Consider the following 25948-nt stretch of genomic DNA (forward strand, 5'->3'; position numbering starts at 1 on the left):
CCACGGCGTCGACAAATCTCAAAAAATATGTTCGAAATATTTTATTACCTTTGCTGATCTTCGGCGGAATGCACTCGGAAGGGGTTCCAGTTCCACAAGAAATGGGGTTCCACTTCCACAAGAAATGTTCATTTGTTCTGTCCATCATTTATGTCCAAATACGTCCGTTTTGTTGACCCATCCAGAACACTTTACAATGCCATGTGGCGTGGACGCAAATCCATAGACGAAATGTTCAAAAGTTCCATTACCGTTTGTAGAAACATGTCAAACGATGTTTACAATCAATCCTTTAGGGTATTTGTTAACGTAAAATTGTGATAATTTTACAACCGGGCAATAGGTATTCATCCCAGAAGAAAAATAACAAACAACGAAGTCACGTGCATGCGTGTCACGAGACACCTGACCTCAGACTGGCCAGTGATTGACTGAGCCACAATTTTCTGCCCGGTAACAGGTGACGGATGAAACCAGTTCCTGAAGATTGTTGAAAGTCAATGGAAGCCATAGGAGGTGCAACGTAAATCCTATGTCACTGTAGTTTTTCAAGGGATTCAAAAGAAAAACTACATTTCTAATTTCTCCCACTTCCTGATTCAATTCTTCTCAGGTCTTTGTCTGCCATGTGAGTTCTGTTATACTCACAGACACCATTCAAACTTATTTAGAACCTTCCGAGTGTTTTCTATCCAAATCTACTAATAATATGCATATTCTATTTTCTGGGCCAGAGTAGTAACCTGTTTAAATTGGGTACGTTTTTCATCCAGCCGTGAAAATACTGCACCTAGCCCCAAGAGGTTTTAAGTGTGGATAGTGTTTAGTTTAATTTTTAGTTTTAATGTCATATGTTGAACAATGTTGAACATACTTTTACTGTCTGTCTATAATGCTGAACTGTTATGGACTACTGAGTTCTTCCAAGCTCTCAATTCAATTCAATGGTGCTTTATTGGCTCGGGAAACATATGTTTTCATTGCCAAAGCAAGTTAAAGATGTGACTTGCCTAGTTAAATAAAGGTAAAATATTTTTTTTTACAGTAAACATTAGATTCATAAAGGTTTCAAAAGGATAAAGATGTTTCAAATTGTATATTATCAGCTATGTACAGTGTTTTTAACAATATGCAAATAATTGTAGTACAAATAGTAGGGGAAGGTCTCTCTCTAAGACAAAGGGTCATAATAGTGTCCCTTCACACCTAGGTCCGATACCATGTGACCTCACAGGACTACAAAGGACTCTGCTGTCTCCCCTCACTCTCTTAATCTTACATCTAGACGTTCCGCTAGCGGAACACCTGCTCCAATATCCAATGATAGGCATGGCGGGAATTACAAATTCCTCAAAAATACAAAAACTTCCATTTTTCAAACATATGACTATTTCACAGCATTTTAAAGACAAGACTCTCCTTTATCTAACCACACTGTCCGATTTCAAAAAGGCTTTACAGCGAAAGCAAAACATTAGATTATGTCAGCAGAGTACCCAGCCAGAAATAATCAGACACCCATTTTTCAAGCTAGCATATAATGTCACAAAAAACAAAACCACAGCCAAATGCAGCACTAACCTTTGATGATCTTCATCAGATGACAACCCTAGGACATTATGTTATACAATACATGCATGTTTTGTTCAATCAAGTTCATATTTATATCAAAAACCAGCTTTTTACATTAGCATGTGACGTTCAGAACTAGCATTCCCACCGCAAACTTCCGGTGAATTTACTAAATTACTCACCATAAACATTCACAAAAAACATAACAATTATTTTAAGAATTATAGATACAGAACTCCTTTGTGCAATCGAGGTGTCCGATTTTAAAATAGCTTTTCGGTGAAAGCACATTTTGCAATATTCTGAGTACATAGCCCGGCATCACAGGGCTAGCTATTTAGACACCCAGCAAGTTTAGCCTTCACCAAAGTCAGATTTATTATTAGAAAAATGTTATTAACTTTGCTGTCTTCGTCAGAATGCACTCCTAGGACTTCTACTTCAATAACAAATGTTGGTTTGGTTCAAAATAATCCATCGTTATATCCAAATAGCGGCGTTTTGTTCGTGCGTTCAAGACACTATCCGAAGTGTAAATAAGGGTCACGAGCATGGCGCAATTCGTGACAAAAGATTTCTAAATATTCCATTACCGTTCTTCGAAGCATGTCAACCGCTGTTTAAAATCAATTTGTATGCCATTTTTCTCGTAAAAAAGCAATAATATTCTGACCGGGAATCTGCGTTTAGGTAAACAGACGAAAGAAAACAAAGCATGGTGTCGACGCGGGCACGAGCCTGAGTCTCACAGTACTGTGACCAGCCACTATCCAAACGCGCTACCTTTTTTCAGCCAGAGCCTGCAAAGCCACGATTCAGCTTTTTGCCACCTTCTGAGAGCCCATGGGAGCCGTAGGAAGTGTCACGTAACAGCAGAGATCCTCTGTAATGGATAGAGATAATCAAGAAGGGCAAGAAATTGTCAGACAGGGCACTTCCTGCATGGAATCTTCTCAGGTTTTGGCCTGCCAAATGAGTTCTGTTATACTCACAGACACCATTCAAACTGTTTTAGAAACTTTGGAGTGTTTTCTATCCAAAGCTAATAATTATATGCATATTCTAGTTTCTGGGCAGGAGTAATAATCAGATTAAATTGGGTACGTTTTTTATCCGGCTGTGAAAATACTGCCCCCTAGCCATAACAGGTTAAGGCTTCCGCATGCTTTGGTTTTGCTGACGGCTAGCCGAAATGGGCTAGACAAACCAAACGAGTGTGCTCTCGTACTGCCTTAAAAGTCCTTCGCTTGAAAAATGAGAAAAAAGCAGCAATAGCACTGTTTATCCATTTTGAGATGCCGTAGCTCAAAATAGTCAGAATTAGTCTTAGATGACTCAAGAAATCCATCATTAATCTAGATGTTTTTGCCGAGGAGATCTTAGTCACGTAATTTTACATCCAACTAAGATGTTTGGTGCAGTAAGTGAAAGCATCTCGCTGAATGACAACAAACACTTAATTGAAGAATCCCTACTGTTGACCAATCACCGATGAAGGGGCGTAGACTTTGGCTACCGAATTTCAGCTTGCCTCGAGACATTTTATTTTGTGCAGAACAGCTGAAAAACCCTTGCCGAAGACCAAAGCAAACGAAAATGTCACAATGTCATAATATATGCATGAACTGTTTCAAACTGCTTTGGATGTGAAGCATGCGGACACCTTTAGCCTCTTATCCTGTTGGACTTCTCAAGCTGGACCTCTCTCTCTCTCTCTCTCTCTCTCTCTCTCTCTCGGAGGGAGAAGAAACTCCATGTTCAGTAGGCTGACCACAGGACCTGGACCTTTGCCTTTAATGGCAAGAACTGGTTAGGGAAATTACCTTTTAGGGAATAGTACCGGTAATCTAGTACATATGTTGGGACGGAAGAGACCATGCACTAAACAGTCTCAGAAGGAGACTTAGTCTTTAAAGAACTAGTGTAGGCTGAACGGTACATTTAAGCTAACCTTCTTCAAGGAAATAAAGAGAAGACAATTTAGATCACAGCCTCTGCAACTCAAAGGAAGAGCCAGAAGACAGAACAACCAGGGACATAACCATCCAAACTCAGAGTAAAGGAACAAGAAACCACCACCAAGGAACCCCTCGACTCAGGACAAAGGACACTGCCATCTTTGCTTTGTTCACCTCCATGTGGCCCAGCCAATGCCAAGGACAACAGACTGTTCAGAGACTGAGTATCACATCTTTAATATTCAAATATCTTGAGGTGTAAGGGTGCGTGCTGGTGGCAGGGAAGTCAGGCGCAGGAGATCGAACTTGGTGTAAAACGGAGCAGTTTAATAAGTGCTCAAAAACTCCGAAAACCAAAATAGACCAAATAATACAAGTGGGTACAAAACCCGTCGCACACCAGAACATATCTTGCACATAGCTTACAAACAAACAATCACCGACAAGGACAATGAGGGGGAACAGAGGGTTAAATACACAACATGTAATGAATGGGATTGGAACCAGGTGTGATACAAGACAAGACAAAACCAAAGGAAAATGAAAAGAGGATCAGCGATGGCTAGAAGGTCGGCGACTTCGACCGCCGAACGCCGCCCGAACAAGGAGAGGGACCAACTTCGGCGGAAGTCGTGACATGAGGTCTCTTACTTGTCTTTCATTCTATTTCCTACCTTTTCATGATCACTCATTATGTTTGTAAATATATTTTGATTAGTGTTATTAAATGTTGATTGTACAAAGAACTTGTGTTTGTCTTGTTATTCCGAGAAAGAACACTGAAGATGATTTACAAAACTGTCCTCCATATAGAGGCCTGGACAGATAAATCAAACAGAGGAACTCTTTCTCTTGGCCAACACATCCTGATGCCATTGCTTTCAGAGAGCAGTGTGGACTAGCAGACGTCTCTGTTGAGCTCACCTATCAGAGTCAAGATTTTGTGTGAAATATGTCCCTGGCCTTTACTCTCCATAGGACAATTGTCTGGATCTAAGATGCCTCTACAAAGAGAACGGGGCTGTAATCACTGGCCTGCACTCTGTTCTGGTTACATAGTCTAAAGCAATCAGTCTTTGATCTAAGTCAGGAGGTAAACACAGTAATACAAGCCCAAACTCAAGGCATGACAGACACAAAAAACACTTATGTTTTTTAGCTGTTTGCGAGATAAGTAAAGCAAACCGCTCTGTCATCTTAAGTGACTGTAATGACTGAAAGCAAACAGACGACAAGGCTCTGCACATTAAAGGAACATCCCACATTCCAAACAGAAATAACACAAAAACCACGGACCTTGGACAAGCTAGGCTCTGTTTGTATACCTCACAGGTTTTACAATAAACATTTATCTACATTGTAAAGCCAATGGCAATGTCTGCCCTCCAACTCCATGTTCCAAGGCTAATTTCAGGTGACAGAGGGGCTGTTCCACAGGCCAACAGCGGGCTATGTCTGTTTTTGTACAGGAACCTCACTCCATGTCTGGTCTGCCCTCAGTTAAAAATGTAAAAAAATTAATAAAATAAAATAAAATGTTATATGCCACATGCGCCGAATACAACAGGTGTAGACCTTACCGTGAAATGCTGAACCAACAATGCAGTTTTAAGAAAACAGAGATAAGAAAATATTTACTAAATAAATTAAATAAAAAAAATGAAGAAAAAAAATATATATATACACAGTATATATTTTTTTTAAGTAACACAATAAAATAACAATAATGAGGCTATATACAGGGGGTACCAGTACCTAGTCAATGTGTTAGTTGAGGTAATTTGTACATGTAGGTAGGGTTAAATTGACTATGCATAGATAATAAACAATGAGTAACAGCAGTGTAAAAACATTTGATTAATTGTTCAGCAGTCTTATGGCTTGGGGGTAGAAGCTGTTAAGGAGCATTTTGGACCTAGACTTGGCGCTCCGGTACCGCTTGCCGTGCGGTAGCAGAGACGACAGTCTATGACTTGGGTGACAATTTTTGGGCCTTCCTCTGATACCGCCTAGTTATAGGTCCTGGATGGCAGGAAGCTTGGCCCCAGTGATGTACTGAGCTGTACGCACTACCCTCTGTAGTACCAGGCTGTGATGCAACCAGTCAGGATGCTCTCGATGGTGCAGCTGTAGAACATTTTGAGGATCTGTGGACCCATGCCAAATCTTTTCAGTCTCCTGGGGGGGGAAAGCCGTTGTTGTGCCCTTGTCACAACTTTCTTGGTGTGTTTGGTCCATGATAGTTTGTTGGTGATGTGGATCCCAATGAATTTCAAACTCTCGACCCGCTCCACTACATCCCCGTTGATGTGAATGGGGGTGTGTTTCGTCCTCCTTTTCCCTAAGTCTTAGAGTGTTTGTGGGGGTTGTATGCTCTGGTTTGAGTAGACTGCCCTCTGATTGTTACAATTGACAAGGGCATACAGACTATATTATTTCCCGTAATCATGCTTTGCTTTCTCTAATTCTGCATGCTTGCACATGATGAGGATTTCAAGGAGAATGCCTCTCTGGGCTGGTTTTGTGGAGGGGCCGGAGTGTAGAATTATTGAGAAATGCGTTGTGGGTGTTCTGGTCTGGGATGACCCCTTTCTGTTATCCTGCTGTGGTAGAGCACCACGTTCCAGTTGGTGTGTAGGTGTATTGGAGCTCTGAGTAATGTGCAGGAGTATAGACACTTTAAGTCTTTGTGGATAGGGCTTTCTGCAAACGTGTCTGGTGAGAATTGCTTCTTGTAAACATAGCCTGGTCCAGCTGAAGGGAGCACTGCTCTGCTGTCCCAGGCAGCTCAACTTAACCCTGTTTATAACCATTCAGAGCTTGCCACCATGAAACCATTAGCTCTCCATCTCTGGCCCACAGGTGTCCAATATCTTGGGATAGCTGTAGTTAGTTTTGTGTTAGAGGGACTTAAAAGTGTTTTTTTTTGGTACACACTTTCCATTGTGCTGTGTATTCAGTGATGGAGAGCATGTTGATGGCAGGGATTTGGGGTGCCAACATGTGGAGTGATATTTGGGTTAGTGTAGAGGCATGTCCTGGCTGTGTGTCTTTACACTAGGCTCCTCAGGCAGGAGTAATGGTCCCAGCAGTGCAGGACTAGACCCACTGTGGAGCCTGCCTCAGAGCCTGAGCTTTATAGAACCCCAGGGGGCCGTGACCGGTCATAACTCTTCCACAGGCAAGAGGACGACTAGCTCATAGGCCAGGAATCTGAATCAGGTCTGCCATTCCTCTGTTCCCTGATACGTGTGGTCCCCAGGTCCAGGGGGTCCTGGTAAAACAGTCACGGCCGTGAGGAGGTACACTCATCTCCTATTCGGTTCAGGGAACTTAAGGGAGGTGGGCTGGATATGGAGCATCTCAGAGAGTCAGAACAAGCCTGAGTGTTAGGAGGCATGTAGGGAGGGAGGGAGGGAGGAGGGAAGGGCTACCCACCTGGCACTGCTGGAGTCTGCTGTCTACTGCTGAGCATGGCGTAATCCTTCAGTCACTACACCAGCCATGCTCATACAAAAGGTATGCACTTAAAAACACGCGCACACACTCACACAGAAACCCACAGACACTCTCCATAGGAGAGATAATTTTCCGTCTCGAGCCATTTGTCTGTCAGGTGGTTCATACAGGCCTTCCCACAACTTTACTATTTCATATCTGCCTCATCATCATTTCATGCTCATGTTTGATTAAAGTCCCGAAATAACATGCTTCTATTGAAGATTACGCAACACCGAGGTGAGCAAATATGTGACTAGTTACAGAATGTGAGGCGTTTGACACCGGTTCCTACTTCACAGTATGGACAGCTGTAAATGTGATGCTATAGCTCTCAAAAACATTGCTGCCCCGAATTTAGCTGGGTTTAAGTAGAGGAGCTAAGGCTTAAATGGGCGGGAAAGATGCTGAATGGGCGTAAACAAAGAAGAGCTCTTTAGGAAGTGTTAAAATCTCATAAAAATCTTTCAAAGGGCATTTTCTCCTGCGTGTCTGTTAAGTGAGATAACACGTTTATCTACTCTCAAAGCATCAACACTTTCCAATGTTTCTTCCAACTACAGTGTGTGATATACCACTTTGAAGCTCTGAGTCTGTACTTTTATAAATTGTAATAAGCACATCACTTACATTTGACATTAGCTTCAATAGAGAAATCTGGACACATATACAGTATATTGGATAAGTAGACCAAGCTATTGATTATGCAGCGGGGAGGGTGGGGATGGGGATATCTGTGCAGACAGAGATCTAGAGCTTATAACTGGCAGACAGACTGCATCGACTGGCAATGGATCAACTCTCCTAGTTTGACCCTGTGATGCTCACACATCAAATGTCACTGCTCAAATTCCTCAGCACAGAAACTACACAGAAAGGGCTGAAGGTTTAATATGGCAATCTGGGGCATCTGAAATTCTTGTGATTCATATTACTGAGAGGAGATTTAATAAGGACGCAGACTGGTGAGGTATTGTATCATTTATCTTGTAATAGTTGTGCTTCCATATTTTATTAGTTACACTTGGTGGGGTGGTTATGGAAAATGAATGGAGGTTATTTGAGTCCCATCATATCTCACTAATCATCCCCTGTGATATTAAGCTTTGACATTTTTCTGGAGGCTCCTTGGTTGAAACATCTGCCTTACAAAAGACAATGATAGCTGTTGCCAATCCCTAACACAGAGAGGCACAAACACACATATGGGTTTCATACGGCAGGATGCAGGAGTTCCTATTAATGTCTGTTCTCTGATATGTGTTCCTTTCATGGATCCAGATACCAATCTTTGGTTTGTTGCCAATGTGTAAAACAGTGAGAGTGAACAGTATTTGATATCAATATGCTGGTAATTATGATATAACCACCAGTCTTGTATCAAGCCTTTTGTTCTTTTGAGTCCTCCTGGGAAGATACAGGGCCAATGCCTGTATCCCCTCCATTTGGTAAATATTTTAGACACACATAACAGTAGTTCATTCAGTGACATTATGGTCACAGAGTTTCTAAACCCAGAGGCCCAAGACTTCCGGGAATGCTTGCGAAACAAACTAGGGAAAGCAGGCCGGGGTTTGAGAAGTCAATGAGACAAGTGAAAAATGAATTTTCTCTAAATCTAAAGGCACAACCTCGATTCGAGCCAATGTCTTAACTAGTTGAACATGTTATTACTCCAACCTGGTAAATTTGACAAACTAACACGTTTACATTTTCGTCAAAAACAACTTTATTTCGAAGGAGTGCCTCTGATTTGACGACCTGGCGTGAGATAACTGTTAGACTCTATGACGTGTTTCTGTGCATGAATTTAGCTAGCCAACGTCACCATGACATCGCCTACAAGCGTTATCGGGGATTTGTCCTGGAGAAGCAGTTCCGCCGTGCCCATTTTAAGCACATGCCAGGTAAGGCACAGGAAATTTGAGGAACTGGCAGTTCTTAAGATTCCAGTAATGCTGGGTTAGGAAGCTTAACAGTGTGTTAAATTACTGTCATTTTCATTACAATGTTATTTTCATGTGTCCTTATTTTCCACTTCATTTTTTCATGTAATGATAAACACGTCTAATGATAAGCGCCCACACGAAAGCACGCTTGTCTCTGCGTGAGCCAATGACTTATTTATTTACATTTCATGAATCATTCACATCTCCGGATGAGCCTAATTTATCATTCAACAATATAATATCGGAAGCCCCGTTTACAGTTCTTGTAGCACTTAACCTAGAAATGATATACCATTTTGGTTTATCAATGTTGAATCTAGGAAAGTAGTTGGCATTCACAGCATGCTGTATACATGTGATGTTTGTGTATTTCTTTAGATTACCGGCTTCAATCGCTTTAGCCAATCAATAAATAAGTGGCTTGTGCCTGGAGAAAAACATCAGCATATCATACATGAATCAAGTTGAACCCTTTACATCAAGGACAGTGATTCACCCCATGGCCATATTTAGATATTCAACATGATATGAGGAGAGTGTTAGCTCAGAAGCTCAGTCTCACACATTTCCATCTCATGCATATTTCAGGTCAGGCAGACAGCTGTGGGACATGGAAGGGTGTTGTAGTACAGCGTTTACTCTCTGACAGCCTGAGAAATGGTCCGCCTGGACTTCCTGCTCTCCATCCACCAGGCATAACTGCCCCCCCAATGGGCACAGACGTCAGTTCAATGTCTAGTTTGGATTTACATTTGGTTGAGTTGTCAACTAACATTCAATGTAAAATCGACCAAAAATGTCACCCTGTCATTGGATTTAGGTTAAAAGTTGGGTGAAAAAAATACAAAATTCCCTTACGTTGATGACTTTTTGCAATTCCAATCAGTTTTCACTGTTGAGTCAACGTCATCACATAGAATTTTTTGGTTGAAATGACATGGAAACAACACTGATTCAAGCAGTTTTTGCCCAGTGGGCCAACTCCAGCCCAGTGACATGAAAAACAGGACAGGTCACCAGGTCTCCTCTATCAGCCACCCTTTAACAGACAAGGATCAGGAGTAAACCTGGTGCTCTGAAATATACTTTATGACTACCTTTAAAGGCTTTTAAAGGATGTGGAATAGGCAGTAAACTCAATTGTTTGGCAGTCTATTGGCATGGAGTGGCATTGACTGGTTAATGTGAAGGTATTTTACAGGGGTCATGCAGAGGGTTATTCCTTATATAGACAAACAAGGTAAGACTGGCAAAAAAATATGTCTTTTTTCTTCTGTCTTTGTAGCTACATTTTTTGCTGACACAATGATTGGAAAGTGCTGCCTGTTTGAGTCAAGCTTGGACGGCACATCACTTGACAAAGTAAAGAGCACTTATCAGTCAATCTGGAGTACTTTACCCATCTCTCTGTAACCTACAGTACACAGTCCATTTCAGAGCCATTTCACTGCTGTGATGCCTCTCAGGCCTGCACATACAAAGCTGTTTTTCTGGCAGGTCTATGGATCTGAAATGTTGGAACAGAGATTGGTTTTCCTTAAACTCTAAGACGTGTTCATTATCCCGGCACATACTGTGAGTTGGGAGGGGACACTGAGCCCTTCCTTCCCCCCAGTTCGGTGTTCTCTACCTGGGAGGAACGCCTCCTACCCTTGGTACTCCCACGCCACCATGGGTCCTGAGGGGCCTTGGGCTCTGGTACAGCCTGCCCTGTTCAGCCCGACCTAGGAGAGAGCGCCTGTCATGCGAAACCCGGTACCACACATCAATGAACAAGGGATTGCTTCAGGTTCGTGCATGTGCTGTCTGTATAAAACATTTTATCACCCGCCTTTCTCCCTATGGCTTGTAGGTAAGGTGTGGGAGGCTTGCAATGATGATTTCCATCAAGTTAATTAGTATTGATGTGTGAAAAGCTGTTAGTTTGATGTAAGGTGCTTTGTGCATCTCTGCGTGACTTTCCTGCAGGTATTTCAAGTATGATGGAAGATCTCCACATTTCAGGGAACAATTATCAGACTGAAGGCTTTTCTCTGTCTATTGAAGATTTAACTCTTTTGAATGATGAGATCCATTATTACAGCCTTTTCCATTAACCACTCAAGGAAAAAACATTATCCTCCGTTAGGATGTTTGAATGAGGATTTCAGAAGGATTTGAAAAATATTAGAAACATGTTTGACTCTTCTAGCCTTGCAGCCAAGCTGAGGTTTTTCTCCCAAAGCCCTGGTGTGCTTGATTGACCAGGTGGTGACCATTCTTTCTTCAAATTTACTTTTGAGATGGATGGTTCTCAATTAACAGTGGTGCACTCAAATCATGAAATATGGTGTCTTTCAGAACTAACTACATTTTAATGTGCAGTGAAACTGTGTGCTAATGATGCACCTACAGTTACTGCTAATAGCAATAGCACACATTCTGGACGCATGGAAAGAATTCCAAATGTTGAAAAGATTAGAAAGCCAGCGCACAGGGGTGTTGTAATCCACGATGATGTAAACCAGGTTCGGAAAATGATTTAGTCGATTACTTTGGAATAGTGATCTGTTGGAAAGTTACAGATGTAGGATCTTCATTTTAGCCAGTGTGCTACAGCAGGACAATAATCTTGCAGCAACAGGAAATGTTTTACAACTTGATGTTAGATGGTTCCTCACCCTGAAAGTAGTCTATGGGCCAAGAGAAACTGTGGTTCAGTTTTCTTTAAACATCCTCTACAAACTTCAGCTAACCTTAGCCACTACAAGCTAACAATCATTGAAAGTGATGTGGGCATGTGAGCATGTTTAATGTCAAATCACCTGAAATCAACTCCATATTTGGTTTGATGTTACTTAAAGGTGATATGGCCATATTACGTTTGTAGTGGCTATTTAAAGAAAACTGAACCGTGGATTACAGTTTCTCTTGGCCCATGGACTACTTTCAGGGTGAGGAACCATCTAACATCAAGTTGTTGTAAAATAGTGAACTACTCCTTTAATTGACATTTTTGTAGTGGATAATACATTTTTTGTAAGGCAAAATCAAGTCTTAAATTTCAAAGTGGAAATGACAAACTTCAGAAGCCTTTTTAAACCTCAAATACACTGCATGTTTTAAGTGTCCTGCGTTGCAGTACAGTTCTGCAACAGGGTGATCAAACATCTGTATGTGCTATCATGGATAAGGGTCAGGAGTAGCTACTATTTTTATGATCCAGTAGTTTGACCCATTTACATACTATACCTAAATAATCTAGTATTATGGATTAGATACTCTTGTGATAAAATTGGCTGATTCAGGAAAAGGGTCGAAACAGGAGTGTCTTTGAGTGATTCAAAGTAGTACATAGAGGACTTGACAGTCATGTTACGGTAGAGTTTTTGCTTGATTTACTTTTCTGTTTTTGGTCATTTCTCCTTGTCCAGGCTGACAGGTTTAGTTATATTGAATGATAACACAGTGGGCTCTGTAAGGATTACTATGGAACATCCTGCCTGTAGCCCAGGGGAATGGTGTGCTGTATCATTTTATTAGCAGTCAGAGTGCTCCACGTACTGTGTGTGGTAGCATATTTCACAGGGCACCGTCTTCTGCCAAAATCAACTGCCCAACTTCCTCTCTTTCCCTCAGAGCAGGCCTAGATCCTCAGCCTCAGTCGTGTCCCACTCCATCCCACCTCATCACTCCTCCAGCCCCTACATCATCATCAGAACCCCAGAACCGGGCCTTGCAGGAACCAACAATAACCCCTGTTACCCATAAATCTTTCTGATAGAGTGATGTCTCTCCAAAGACACATGTTAAAGTGCACCAGATACCCAGGGCAGCATGCCAAGCCCAGTTTGACTCTCTGAAAAAAAGCCTGTGCTGTTGGGGTTTGGGCCGTTGCCACCTCATCCACAAAGCCCCTGTTTCATTGTAAATGCAGGATTACTGATTCATTTACCGCACAAGGACATGTTGTAATGTGGTGGTGGTGGGAGCCCCACCTAATGGACCCTCATGGAGTTGAAAGATTTCTGAGATGGCTCAGGTTCAGGGGCTCCCTCCCTCAAATGAAACAGAGCACTCTACTTGTTATTCTGTCCAAAATGCCATACAGTAGCAGTGCGCGTCCATCATTATGGGCATCAGTCTTACCTCGGCACTGGCAGTTTTTCCAATCCCAGTGCCATAAATCTAGGCACATTTCTTAGCGCTGTCCACAAGAAGACTGCTATCTGGTCTATGGTATTAGCTTGTGGACAGATTGTTCAGGCTATTGCTGTACCGTCATCTATAATCCACATTTTCCATTGAATATAGCCTATGATTCCAGGTGTTTCATGAAATGGAAGTTCATTGAGTTATACTCACCACAGATTTGGTGAGAAAAACACTGTGGTGCTGTAACCTGCCATTTCCACCGCATTGAAAAAAAGTGTTAGTGGATGCTTTGATGTAGAAGTCAATGTTGAGGAATTTGCTTCGTAGAGGCTAGGCCTACAGTACAATTCTCCTGGGAAGGAGGATAAAAGAACATCATGCTTGCAAGCCTTTACATGCTGTGTTTTGGAGGTCAATCACTTCTTCAGAAATACCCTCATTAAATTATTAACGTAATTTGATACAAGCCCGGTTCTGCCCATGTTAAAGCCTTTTGTTATTTTTTTATTTAACCTTTATTTAACTAGGCAAGTCAGTTATTAACAACACATTCTTATTTACAATGACGGCCTATCCCAGCTTAACCTGGACGACGCTGGGCCAATTGTGCGCCGCCCTATGGGACTCCCAATCACGGCCGGATGTGATACAGCCTGGATTCAAACCGGAGACTGTAGTGACGCCTCTTACACTGAGATGCAGTGCCTTGCTTTCTAGATACTATAATAGTATTTATTCTACACAGCTGTTGTGCACTATTTTGACAGAACACTACCACATAATTCGCTGAAAATTCATGCTTTATACATTTTTACAGTATAATCAGTGAATCTGTGACTGTGTGTGTGTGTGTCTGCCTTTGTGTCCACCTGTGTGTTAGTGTGCCGCTATAGAGACAGGGATGTGCATCTGTTTGGAAGGCTGCACTTGTTGCCTATTTCCTGCCTGGAGGAGGACAGTGGGAGCTGGGAGATAAGATGGTCCACCCTGGAGGAGACAGTGTGTACATCCATCAGTCAGACTCTTCCCTGCTCAACCCTACACACTAATTGGCCATCCATCTCTCAAAGCCTGACCTCCTCGCCTCAAGCCAAAGCATACTCACACAGTACCCACACAAATCAAGCACATGTGCGATCAAAAACAGACACACGTACACACACGTGCTCTATGGCCGGCCGCTTCTCCTGTCCTCCTCTGCTGCATCCCCTGTTTTTTGGAGCTGGAGGAGAATCACTGTGCCTGGATTAAAAGGGCTAGCAATGTCCCCAAAGCTCTGAACAAAACAAAATCACATACCTTGAATACCGACTTGATGAATGAAAATGAGTTGTATTTTCACTTGGTCTCAGAGCACTTTATAGTGTGTGCAGTGTATAGTGTATCTTGGCTCGTCCTCCACCATTGTGTATTGTCCATCTGCTAATGAGGCCTGCAATCATTTTGGAACACACGGCTCTGCATATAACTGTCTCCTACACTTCTTAGAAATAGTTATACGAGTTGCTCCTACTTTTTGGTATTTAGAACGTGGCTGCCGACCAAACAATTTCCACTACAATAATCCCAGGCCTAAAAGCATCTTGATCCATGTCAATTAATGTGGGTATGTGTTCTGAGACTCAATTTGTTTATGAGCTTGTGAACAGCTGCTCTCTCTAACCTTCATTTAAAATGTGATGACATTCTCTGGAAAGCTGAGAGGCTGCGGCTGCATCTACCCCTAGCTCTCAGAGAAGACTCAGTGTTGTTGGAGCGCTGCTGGCCCCTCCCGTCTGGCCCCTCTGTAACTTTAAACAAACCTCTCAGCGGAGGTTTACGATCAGCACAAAACCCTCCTTGCTTACTCTCAGGAAGTGTTTTAGGAAGCGCTCTTAGGCCTGTAAGCGTATCTAAAACTCCAAGGTCTCATTGCATATTCATGCACCTTCAGTGTTCAGGCTGAGCCTGTCTAGTAATAAAAAAGACAGCCTTGTTGAAAAGTTTAAGCTCTCACGTCCTCTGTGTGCTCAGCATCCTCTGTGTGCTCATATAACTGAAATATAGCTGGTGCCCTTTGACCCCCAGCTGAGCCAGAGGCCCAGGCTGGAATGTGTCGTCACCTCCAGACCTCAGTGTAAACAGTCAGTCTTGGTCTCTTGGCTTCATCGCTGCCATACCGTTCCCTGTTCGGGGCCAGAGCCCTCCCTCCACTCTGCCCTCTCCCTCCCTCCCTCCCTCCCTCCCTCCCTCCCTCCCTCCCTCCCTCCCTCCCTCCCTCCCTCCCTCCCTCCCTCCCTCCACTCTGCCTGGTCTCTCTCTTACTGGACAGTGTGTCTGACTGAGCAGTCTTGCCCTGCCACTGTGCTGCCTGCTGAGAGCCTGAGGACTGAGGAGGGAGTGAACAGTGCTGGTTGTGACTCAGTGAGGTACTCTTGGCACTGCAGTAGGTAATGAATTGGTGTGGCTGCCTGCTATGAAGTCTAGTCAGCAGGAGGGAGAAAGGTGATCAGTCTTTCAGGGCCAGGTACTACTTGTCCAGCGTGCAGGCCTCTAATAGCAGTAAGCAAAAGGTTGTGTGAGCCTGACTGAGGGACTGGAGGGCCGTCTGTGTTCACATACCAGGGGATTTCACTCCCTCCCTTTTCTCTCTACCACCACACTCCCTAAACCACCACCAAGGGGGTTCATCATTCTCACTTTACTACTCAGCTAATTATCATTATCATTACGGGGGATAATTACCATTTCACTGCCTAACACTCATGTAGACTGCTCAACCCGGAGTCGCACAAGGTTATCAATGGTAGCAGAAATGCAGCCTCATCTGCCTAATTATACTGTTTGGGCTTTGTGATAACTGAATGGGATGTGAAATGTGCTATTATGCTTTGCGTATATTGGTGAGGCTCTTAGATTCGGCAAGTTCCTAAAAATAAATGTGCGGGATGTGGAGCCTGTTAATTAAAAGCTTTGGTTTCCTCTGGAATATAAATCAGAGGAAATCCATGTGTTATGAAATACTGGAACGTTCTAAAATATATTGGATGCTGTTCTCTGTCTTGTGTGAGTTTAGCTGCACTGTATTGTAAAATCAGGCCATCCAGATCATTAGCCCAATAGTCCTTTTCCAATTTCTGAAAGGGAAGTCTGACATCATACAGAACGCATGCTGAATAATAAATACATCTTTGAAAAATAACTTTATACTACCAATCACCAAAAGTGACTTATAGTTAGTAGCTGGCTTGTCAAGGGGAATTGCATACATCTTTCACTGGCCTTTTGGAGTTGCAGCTGGCGCCTATCACCTGATGAATGTTGTCTCCATCTGCTCCAGCTCAACACTGGTGCTCCTGGGCTAATAACCAGTGGAAATTCATTAGGCCTGTAGAACCCTCTTTCTGCCCCCCTCCCTGTCACTCCCTGTCCCTCAGAGAGAAGGCATTGACAGACAGCCTGCCTTGCCTGCCTCTGGAATGGCATTGGCTGGCCAGAGAGGACCTCATGACAAACAGGAGACATATTCTCTTTGACCCCAATTACCAGAGGTGTTCTTTTCCACCAGCTAATCCAGCACATCTAGAATGGCCCCTCTCACTACCCCAGGAGCTTTGCTTTTCCAGCCGGGCGGTTGCCCCTCAAAGCCAGGGGGTGGAACTGAAGAAGCATGTGCCTGTTGAGTGGAAGTTGACCTATGATGTAGTAGCCTGGTGGCTGTGGTAGAGTTGACCAAGTTCCAGTGAACCCAGTGATCTGTTCTCTTCCACATGGATGGTCTCACACTGTTTACTACTACAGCATGTAGCCAAATATGCCCTGGTCTCAAACAGTTGCATTGCTATCTTTAAGAGAGAGGATAATGGAGATGTCTGAATAAAGACTATCTACAGTAGCAGCAATTTTAAGACTGAAAATGAAATATAGTTTCATTACTATTAATTGTAATCAAATCTTATTAGGTTTGAATGACTAGCTCATAAATGGACTCCCATCTCCACCTATGCTTACCTGCTGTAAATGTGCACTGTTGCTACTGTATATTATTTGTTTGAAGGTACTCTATGACTTGGATTTTGTCTGACCACACTCTCTTTCTTTTCCACAGAGACACTAATGGACTCCACCACAGCGACAGCTGAGTTGGGCTGGACAGTCTATCCCGTGTCAGGGTCCAATGACAACAGCGTGAGTGTAAGCTCATCATTTACATGATATCATGGAATTTTCATTTCAGTTGCTTAATTAATTTGATTGCTAATTAACTCATTTTCATGCAGATGCAGCAATACTACAGTGCGCCACATTTTCAGTTAATTTCAGTTCATCACAGATCAACTTGGTTTTGACACCCAACAGCAGAGCTGGGCGATAAATTGCCTGAATTGATGCGATAACGATAAATAGAAAGACAAATTTCAAGTAAAATACATTTTCCTTTAAACTATGACTACTACAGTTGAAGTCAGAAGTTTACATACACTTAGGTTGGAGTCATTGAAACTCGTTTTTCAACCACTCCACAAATACATTGTTAACAAACAATAGTTTTGGCAAGTCGGTTAGGACATCTACTTTGTGCAAGTCATTTTTCCAACAATTGTTTACAGACAGATTATTTCACTTATAATTCACTGTATCACAATTCCAGTGGGTCAGAAGTTTACATACACTAAGTTGACTGTGCCTTTAAACAGCTTGGAAAATTCCAGACAATTATGTCATGGCTTTAGAATCTTCTGCTAGGCTAATTTACATAATTTAAGTCAATTGGAGGTGTACCTGTGGATGTATTTCAAGGCCTACCTTCAAACTCAGTGCCTCTTTGCTTGACATCATGGGAAAATCAAAAGAAATCAGCCAGGACCTCAGAAAAGAAATTGTAGACCTCCACAAGTCTGGTTCATCTTTGGGAGCAATTTCCAAATGCCTGAAGGTACCACGTTCATCTGTACAAACAATAGTACGCAAGTATAAACATCATGGGACCACGCAGCTGTCATACCGCTCAGGAAGGAGCGTTCTGTATCCTAGAGATGAATGTACTTTGGTGCGAAAAGTGCAAATCAATCCCAGAACAACAACAAAGGACCTTGTGAAGATGCTGGAGGAAACAGGTATAAAAGTATCTATATCCACAGTAAAACGAGTCCTATATCGACATAACCTGAAAGGCCGCTCAGCAAGGAAGAAGCCACTGCTCCAAAACAACAATAAAAAAGCCAGACTACGGTTTGCAACTGCTCATGGGGACAAAGATCGTACTTTTTGGAGAAATGTTCTCTGGTCTGGTGAAACAAAGATAGAACTGTTTGGCCATAATGACCATCGTTATTTTCGGAGGAAAAAGGGGAAGGTTTGCAAGCTGAAGAACACCATCCCATCCGTGAAGCACGGGGGTGGCAGCATCATGTTGTGGGGGTGCTTTGCTGCAGGAGGGACTGGTGCACTTCACAAAATAAATGGCATCACAACGAAGGAAAAGTACGTGGATATATTGAAGCAACATCTCAAGACATCAGTCAGGAAGTGAAAGCTTGGTCGCAAATGGGTCTTCCAAATAGACAATGACCCCAAGCATACTTCCGAAGTTGTGGCAAAATGGCTTAAGGACAAAAAAGTCAAGGTATTGGAGTGGCTAGCACAAAGCCCTGAGCACAAAGCCCTGACCTCAATCCAGTAATGACAGACAGCTCTCTCCACACTGAGCTTAGTATTTGTAAAAAAGATGGCAGGTAGCCTAGTGGTTAGAGCATTGGGCCAGTAACTGAAAGGTTGCTAGATTGAATCCCAGAGCTGACAAGGTAAAAATCTGTTGTTCTGCCCCAGAACAAGGCCGTTAACCCACTGTTCCTAGGCTGTCATTGTAATTAAGAATTTCTTCTTAGCTGACATGCCTAGTTAAATAAAAAAAATTATGCTGTGCAGATTCAGAAATCATGAGAAAAACAGTAATCCATATGTATCTCACTGTGTAAGCTTTTTGAAAAGGTAGCTTTCTCTCTTGCAGGGCAGAGGTTGTGCGTTGGTGTTAGACTTTGACTACTGGTGCTTTTAAAAAAGTTATGTAGAGGTTATTGAAAACAATAGTATTGCAGTGTGCTTCCATATTGGACAACAACATCTCAAGTCATCAGTCAGGAAGTTAAAGCTTGGTCACAAATGGGTCTTCCAATTGGACAATGACCCCAGGTATACTTCCAAAGTTGTGGCAAAATGGCTTAAGGACAACAAAGTCAAGGTATTGGAGTGGCCATCACAAAGCCTTGACCTCAATCCTACAGAAAATTTGTGGGCAGAACTGAAAAAGCATGTGTGAGCAAGGAGGCCTACAAACCTGACTCAGTTACACCAGCTCTGTCAGGAGGAATGGGCCAAAATTCACTCAACTTATTATGGGAAGCTTGTGGAAGGCTACCCGAAACGTTTGACCCAAGTTAAGCAATTTAAAGGCAATGCTACCAAATTCTAATTGAGTGTATGTAAACTTCTGACCCACTTGGAATGTGATGAAATAAATAAAAGCTGAAATAAATAATTCTCTATACTATTATTCTGACATTTGACATTCTTAAAATAAAGTGGTGATCCTAACTGACCTAAGACAGGGAATTCTTACTAGGATTAAATGTCAGGAATTGTGAAAAACTGAGTTTAAATGTATTTGGCTAAGGTGTATGCAAACTTCCAACTTCAACTGTATGTGTTATATTGGCTCCAGCAGCGTTTGATGCACAGTATTTCCACATGGTGCGCCAAGGCATTTGTTCTATCTAGCCACACTCAAGCCGATCCCTCTCCTGACCAGCCGAAACCAGAACCTCGGTCTCCTTCACTTCTTCCTCCACCAAAGGATCCAGAATCTTCAGACTGTGTCCAAAACACAGAGAAATATGCTGCATACTTATTTGATGGTGCATTTCACAAAACCACTCCCTATTATATTCAATTATTTATACTTCTGTGGTTGGTATCAAGGGTGGTTTGAATTATACTCTATCATGCTGTGTGTCTTTAAGCACGAAAAAGAGGAAGACGAAAAAAGAGCTCCAACAGTCCACTGGTGCAACTTCAAAGATCTTCTGCAATAATTTAGCTCAACATCATCTCCCTCAACCTGAGGGCATGCTCTCTTTCCTGCTAATTTGAGAGAACAAAGAGGCCCGGTGTCTTCCTCTCTCCAGCTCTGGATTCAATCTAAACAGAACCAGCGCTGCCATTTCCCCATTAACGAGGTTGGAAATCTTACAGGCCGTTTGCATCACGTCTCCCATTCATATTTACAAAATGTAAGGTTCAGAAAAACAATCAGAAAAGTATATTTAATGATCTATATAAATAAGAAGTTGAAACTTCAGACTTGAAAATCAAACATTTGAAAATGCCAGTGATGAAAAATCTGCCCTGTTTACTTTCATTAATCAGCATCAAAGTTTTAGGGGTTTCGATCCTAACATCAAAGTCAAGTCCCAGGGTGTTATGTAGAGGTGTGCCCCTCACTTGTAAGCCTGTCTGAAGCTGCAAGAGAAGATAGCTCTAGACAGTCTAGAGTTGTCTACTCTTGCAGCTTTAGACAGGCTAACAAGTGAGGGGCACACCTCTACATAACACCCTTAGCAGAGTTGCCAACAACTGGATGCATCCGGTTGTCAGGGATACAGCTATCTTCAACCTAGCTTCCGTTTCCGCTGAAAAGCATTTGACTTCAGACTAAACATTATGCCATGGCCTGTTCAAGATTATCCGATTCATTTCACTGTGATTCGAGAGCTAGAGTACCTCTCAGGCCCTGATTGATCAGGTAAAGGCCCTATCAGATGCAGACGTTGGGGTTTTCTAGGGAAATGATGGAGCTGGATGCGAACACAATCCATTCTGAAGTCTCGTGGGGCCTAGCTTTCCCCAGTGGACCAGCACAACAGGAACAGGTGTGGTAATTGGAATCGCTCAATATACCAGCCAGAGGTGCTTTACAGTAGCTATTGTCTTACACGCACATGCATGGCTTCACAGGCTTAACTGACAGATCAGTAACATTCAGCACAGTACCATACCAGCAGTTGGTCTTCCCTTATGCTGTAAAGATTCATAAAATATATCCTAACTTGATACATGATAGTCAACTGTACATTATGGCCAAAATTTCATATCACAATATTTGTCATTTTTTTTGACAGTATGACAATATTTGTATTTGATGTTTTATAAATATGCTCATGTGTAGTTCATAAATGTTAAGTGATTTCACTGGGGTTTTCTCCATTCTGATTGTTTTATACTGTTCAATCATATTTTCAATCATGTTTTATACTGTTCAACCCAACTTCAAACAAACCATTTTTTCTGCATTTTCATACATTTCCTGCACTTTTGTTATAATTTCTACACTGTGCCAAAGCAATGATGCATGATATGAAAAAAATCATTAAATTGAGGCCTATTTAAATGGCAAACTGCTGGAATCATGGAAAAAGAATGCTTATTCTAATTCTATAGTTGGAATATAGTGTCAGCACCTTGAGTACATTGCTGTTTGACATGACAACGAATGCATAAGTCAGGGAGGAATTACAATTGACAGGATAGGAACCTAAGTATTGGTCAGTGTTTCCAGTGGACCCTAATTTAGATGTTACATTACACATTTTCTTACCTCATTTAGCTAGGGAGAGCCTATACGACAAGGTTCCCCAACTGGCAGCCCGCGGACCAAAAGTTTTATTTGCCCCCCCAAGTTTTCTTTTTTTTATGCTATTGTTGGACGTAAAATACTGTAAAAACACCAGGAAATCAGCTCTGAGTGATTTACATTTTGAGAAATCTGTTCCTAAGTATTCCCACGCATAATAGAGAAACAGGTGATTGTATACAAATGTAAGCAAGGATTGAAATTCTTTTTTTTGTCAAATATTATATCTGTTTGGGGTTCTTGCGGTCAAATTGTTGTCTAACATTAGTATTGTGTTTTTATTTTATTTTACTTCATCATTGGACGTAAAATACTTTAAAACACCAGAAAATCAGCTCCAAGTGATTTTAATTTTGGAAATCTGTTCCCAAGTATTCCCAGGCATAATAGAGAGACACGTGATCGTATACAAATGTAAGCAAGGTTTGACCATGTCGCTTAATGGTTTAATTCCCCCCTCCTCCCAAGATTTAATTAATGGCAATTGAATTGAATACAGTCACATTTATTTCAAATACATAGTTCCTCACTTTACAGGTATTAACATTACAAAACCTAACATTCCAGTGAAACATCAACAAACCAACTTTTATGACTGTTCTCCAGGTGTGTCCATCTGATGCACAGTATGTTCACCCCTTATTATAGGGGCCGCATCAGTCCTGTATTACTTTTTAGAAACTGCCTCCAGTCAGGCTCCAAGAACTGAAATATGTTATAATTAATATTCCATGTAATATTTAGTGAACTTTAAGGCGATACTTGCCTCAGACAAGAAGATACATATTTTGTGCACAGTGCAGGACAGTGTGAGGAGAGGCTATTTGATCCAAAGCAGAGCAGCCAAGAGGTTAAGTGCTCAGTGTTTTTCCTAAGTGAGAGTTGAGAGAAGTGTGAAAACCAGGCCAGATGTTCTGATCTTCAGAGCTGCTGTGGAATAGCACCTTCTCCTCCACCAACCATCTTTTGCTTTCATCTTCGGTGGACCCATATAAAAAAAAGATCTGTGGTCTAAAAACTGTAGTACTGTAACGTTCGTCGTCGGGTGATGAGGAAGAGGACCAAAGCGCAAGACAAGTACTATATTTTTTTTACCAGTATTATTCACTGTAGTGTTTCTGCAGACATGACAAGTATACGGTAGTATTTCATGTGATTTCGTGGACATGAATGTGGTATTTTGTAGTAACACCTGCCGACTGCGGTTAGCTAAAATGGCACAACTACCAGACTACGCCAGTTACTGTTTAATGGAGGGGAACACCTCAACTAGCCCATAAGACGTTAGTGACAGGCCACCTATTGAGTTGGATCAGCAGTTGAGCAATGCAACAGACCAGACAACACCTCAGCAAAAATATTGTTTTATTACAATTGTAACATCCTAAATGTTAGCCAGGTTCTAGGCCCATTAAAGGGAAACCATACAGAAGCAGATAAAGAACAAGCAAAGTTCATTAGAGGTTTAGGTTAGCTTGTTTGACACATTAAGAATACACAAAAATGACAGATCTTTTTACTTCCACTAGATGACCAAAAACAGTGACAAACAATATTGTACTTCTGATAGTAGAAAAGAACAGTTAACCACTGCATTTACATAAACAGTATATTTTAGAAATACACATTACTTTACTTAAAGACATTCACTTTATATGTGGGCGCAGCCAATAAAACAGACAATCCTCTCCAAACAAACCAACTGAAAACAAAAGGACATTGCAGTGGCTTTACATAATGAACATCTTGAATATTCACACATGAATAAACTGACTAATGGTCAAACTCAACAAATAACATTCAGAACAAACAACCACACCCCAAACAATGTTATAAGACAGCATGGTCACAAAATGGTTGTTCACAGAAATAAAGCAACAGCAACAACACACAGAACCATCTGAACATGACCGAGGTGTGATTTTATACATTGCCTGCATGTCCTCCCCTACGTGCCCAGGGAAACACTAACCAAAACGCTGGTTCCTAGCCTGTCACAATATTCTTCATTTACAAGATTGTAACTGATTGGGGAAAAGGGGATACCTAGTCAGTTGTACAACTGAATGCCTTCAACTGAAATGTGTCTTCTGTATTTAACCCAACCCCTCTGAATCAGCCTTAATCGATATCCACGTCTTCGGCACTCAACAATCATCAGACAACCATTAATAAAAACCCAGATAGTGGCTTGCTCTACTCAGACACTCATACATACTTAAGAGTCCTAAATGCACTGAGGAGGATGGTCCTCCCCTTCCTCCTCTGAGGAGCTCAGAACTGTTGACCCAACTCAATAGGTGGCCTGTCATGAACGTGTGTCTTATGTTCTGGTTGAGGTGTTCCCCTGATTAAACAGTAACTGCCATTGTCTGTTAGTTGTGCCATTTTAGCAAACGCTAGTCGGCAGTTGCTATTGCAATTTACTACAGTCATGTCTGAAAAACCACGACAGTAAATAGTACAGTATACTACTCATGTTCGCAAAAAATCTATAGTGATTCTACAGTATACTAGTCAAAAACACAACAGTGAATACTATAGTATATTACAGTCATCTGCATAATCACTACAGTCAATACTACAGTAAACTATGTAAAAACACTACAGTGAATACTGTAGTATATACATTAATTTTAGACCATAGACAATACTATAATATTTCATGTGGGTTAGCTTTAAATGTGTAACATGTTTTATGTTTGAACTAGGACCACAATGGAATAAATGTTTTACTTTGTTGTTCTTGACAAATTTCTAAATGCATTGCATCCACATTTGTGGTTGTGTTGTGTTTTTAAATAGTCAAATAAAAATAAATCAATGGATACTACAGTGTAGAGTATAGTATTCCACAATATACTACAACATTCTATAGCCCTCAAACTCAACTCTGGATGTCGAAGCAGGTTCCACTGCTTTTTTTGCATTGTTCCCCTGTAATCAGGGATTGATTTAGACCTGGTGGATGCAATTCATTATCAGGTAAAACAGAAAACCAGCAGGCTCCAAACCTCTTAGGGTAAGAGTTGAATACCCCTGTTCTATAGTAAGCGCTACACGATATAGGGGGAACCTCAGAGGAAATCCTTGGCATGAGCTCCCCATATCAAAACAGCATTTACAAAGCTACAGTGAGGGAAAAAAGTATTTGATCCCCTGCTGATTTTGTACGTTTGCCCACTGACAAAGAAATGATCAGTCTATAATTTTAATGGTAATGTATGCTGTTGTTGTGAAGTGGAAATGTCTAGGAGCAACAATGGCTCAGCCGCAAAGTGGTAGGCCACACAAGCTCACAGAACGGGACCGCCAAGTGCTGAAGTAAAAATCATCTGTCCTCGGTTGCAACACTCACTACCGAGTTCAAAACTGCCCCTGGAAGCAACATCAGAATAAGAACTGTTTGTCGGGAGCTTCATGAAATGGGTTTCCGTGGCCGAGCAGCCGCAGACAAGCCTAAGATCACCATGCGCGATGTCAAGTGTCGGCTAGAGTGGTGTAAAGCTTGCTGCCGTTGGACTCTGGAGCAGTGGAAACACGTTCTCTGGAGTGATGAATCACGCTTCACCATTTGGCAGTCCGACGGACAAATCTGTGTTTGGCAGATGCATAGTGCCAACTGTAAAGTTTGTTGGAGGAGGAATAATGGTATTGGGCTGTTTCTCATGGTTCGGGCTAGGCCCTGAAATGGTTTGCCAAGGTCAGTGTGGAAGAATTTGACTGGTCTGCACAGAGCCCTGACCTCAACACCATCGAACACCTTTGGGATGAATTGGAACACCGACTGCAAGCCAGGCCTAATCGCCCAACATCAGTGCACGACTTCACTAATGCTCTTGCGGCTGAAGTCCCCGCAGCAATGTTCCAAAATCTAGTGGAAAGCCTTCCCAGAAGAGTGGAGGCTGTTATAGCAGCAAAGGGGGACCAACTCCATATTAATGCCCATTATTTTGGAATGAGATGTTCGACAAGCAGGTGTCCACATACTTTTGGTATATAGTGTATTATAATAAGCAGTACACGATCGAGGGATACTACAGTGCTTAGTATAGAATTCTACAGTATATTACAAAATTCTATAGTAAGCACTACACAATCAAGGGATACTATAGTCTTTAGTATAGTATTTGCCATTATACTACAAAATGCAAAAGTAAGCACTACAT

General features: G+C 41.9%; 1 protein-coding gene across 9 annotated transcripts in view; it reads left to right on the forward strand.

Moving 5' to 3' along the window:
• The window catches only part of ephb2b (eph receptor B2b), a 171504-nt gene that overhangs the window by 47687 nt on the left and 97869 nt on the right, over nt 1–25948 (forward strand). For 6 of the 9 annotated variants that reach the window (XM_014166649.2, XM_014166653.2, XM_014166651.2 and 3 more), the window contains exon 2: nt 17199–17284. In XM_014166649.2, the coding sequence (XP_014022124.1) occupies nt 17199–17284 (86 nt within the window). The remainder of the gene's footprint in view (nt 1–17198; nt 17285–25948) is intronic. The other 3 variants (XM_045705124.1, XM_014166655.2, XM_045705126.1) reach the window with 1 other exon arrangement.

Source organism: Salmo salar, chromosome ssa22, assembly GCF_905237065.1.
Source record: "Salmo salar chromosome ssa22, Ssal_v3.1, whole genome shotgun sequence".
Taxonomy (NCBI): Eukaryota; Metazoa; Chordata; class Actinopteri; order Salmoniformes; family Salmonidae; genus Salmo; species Salmo salar.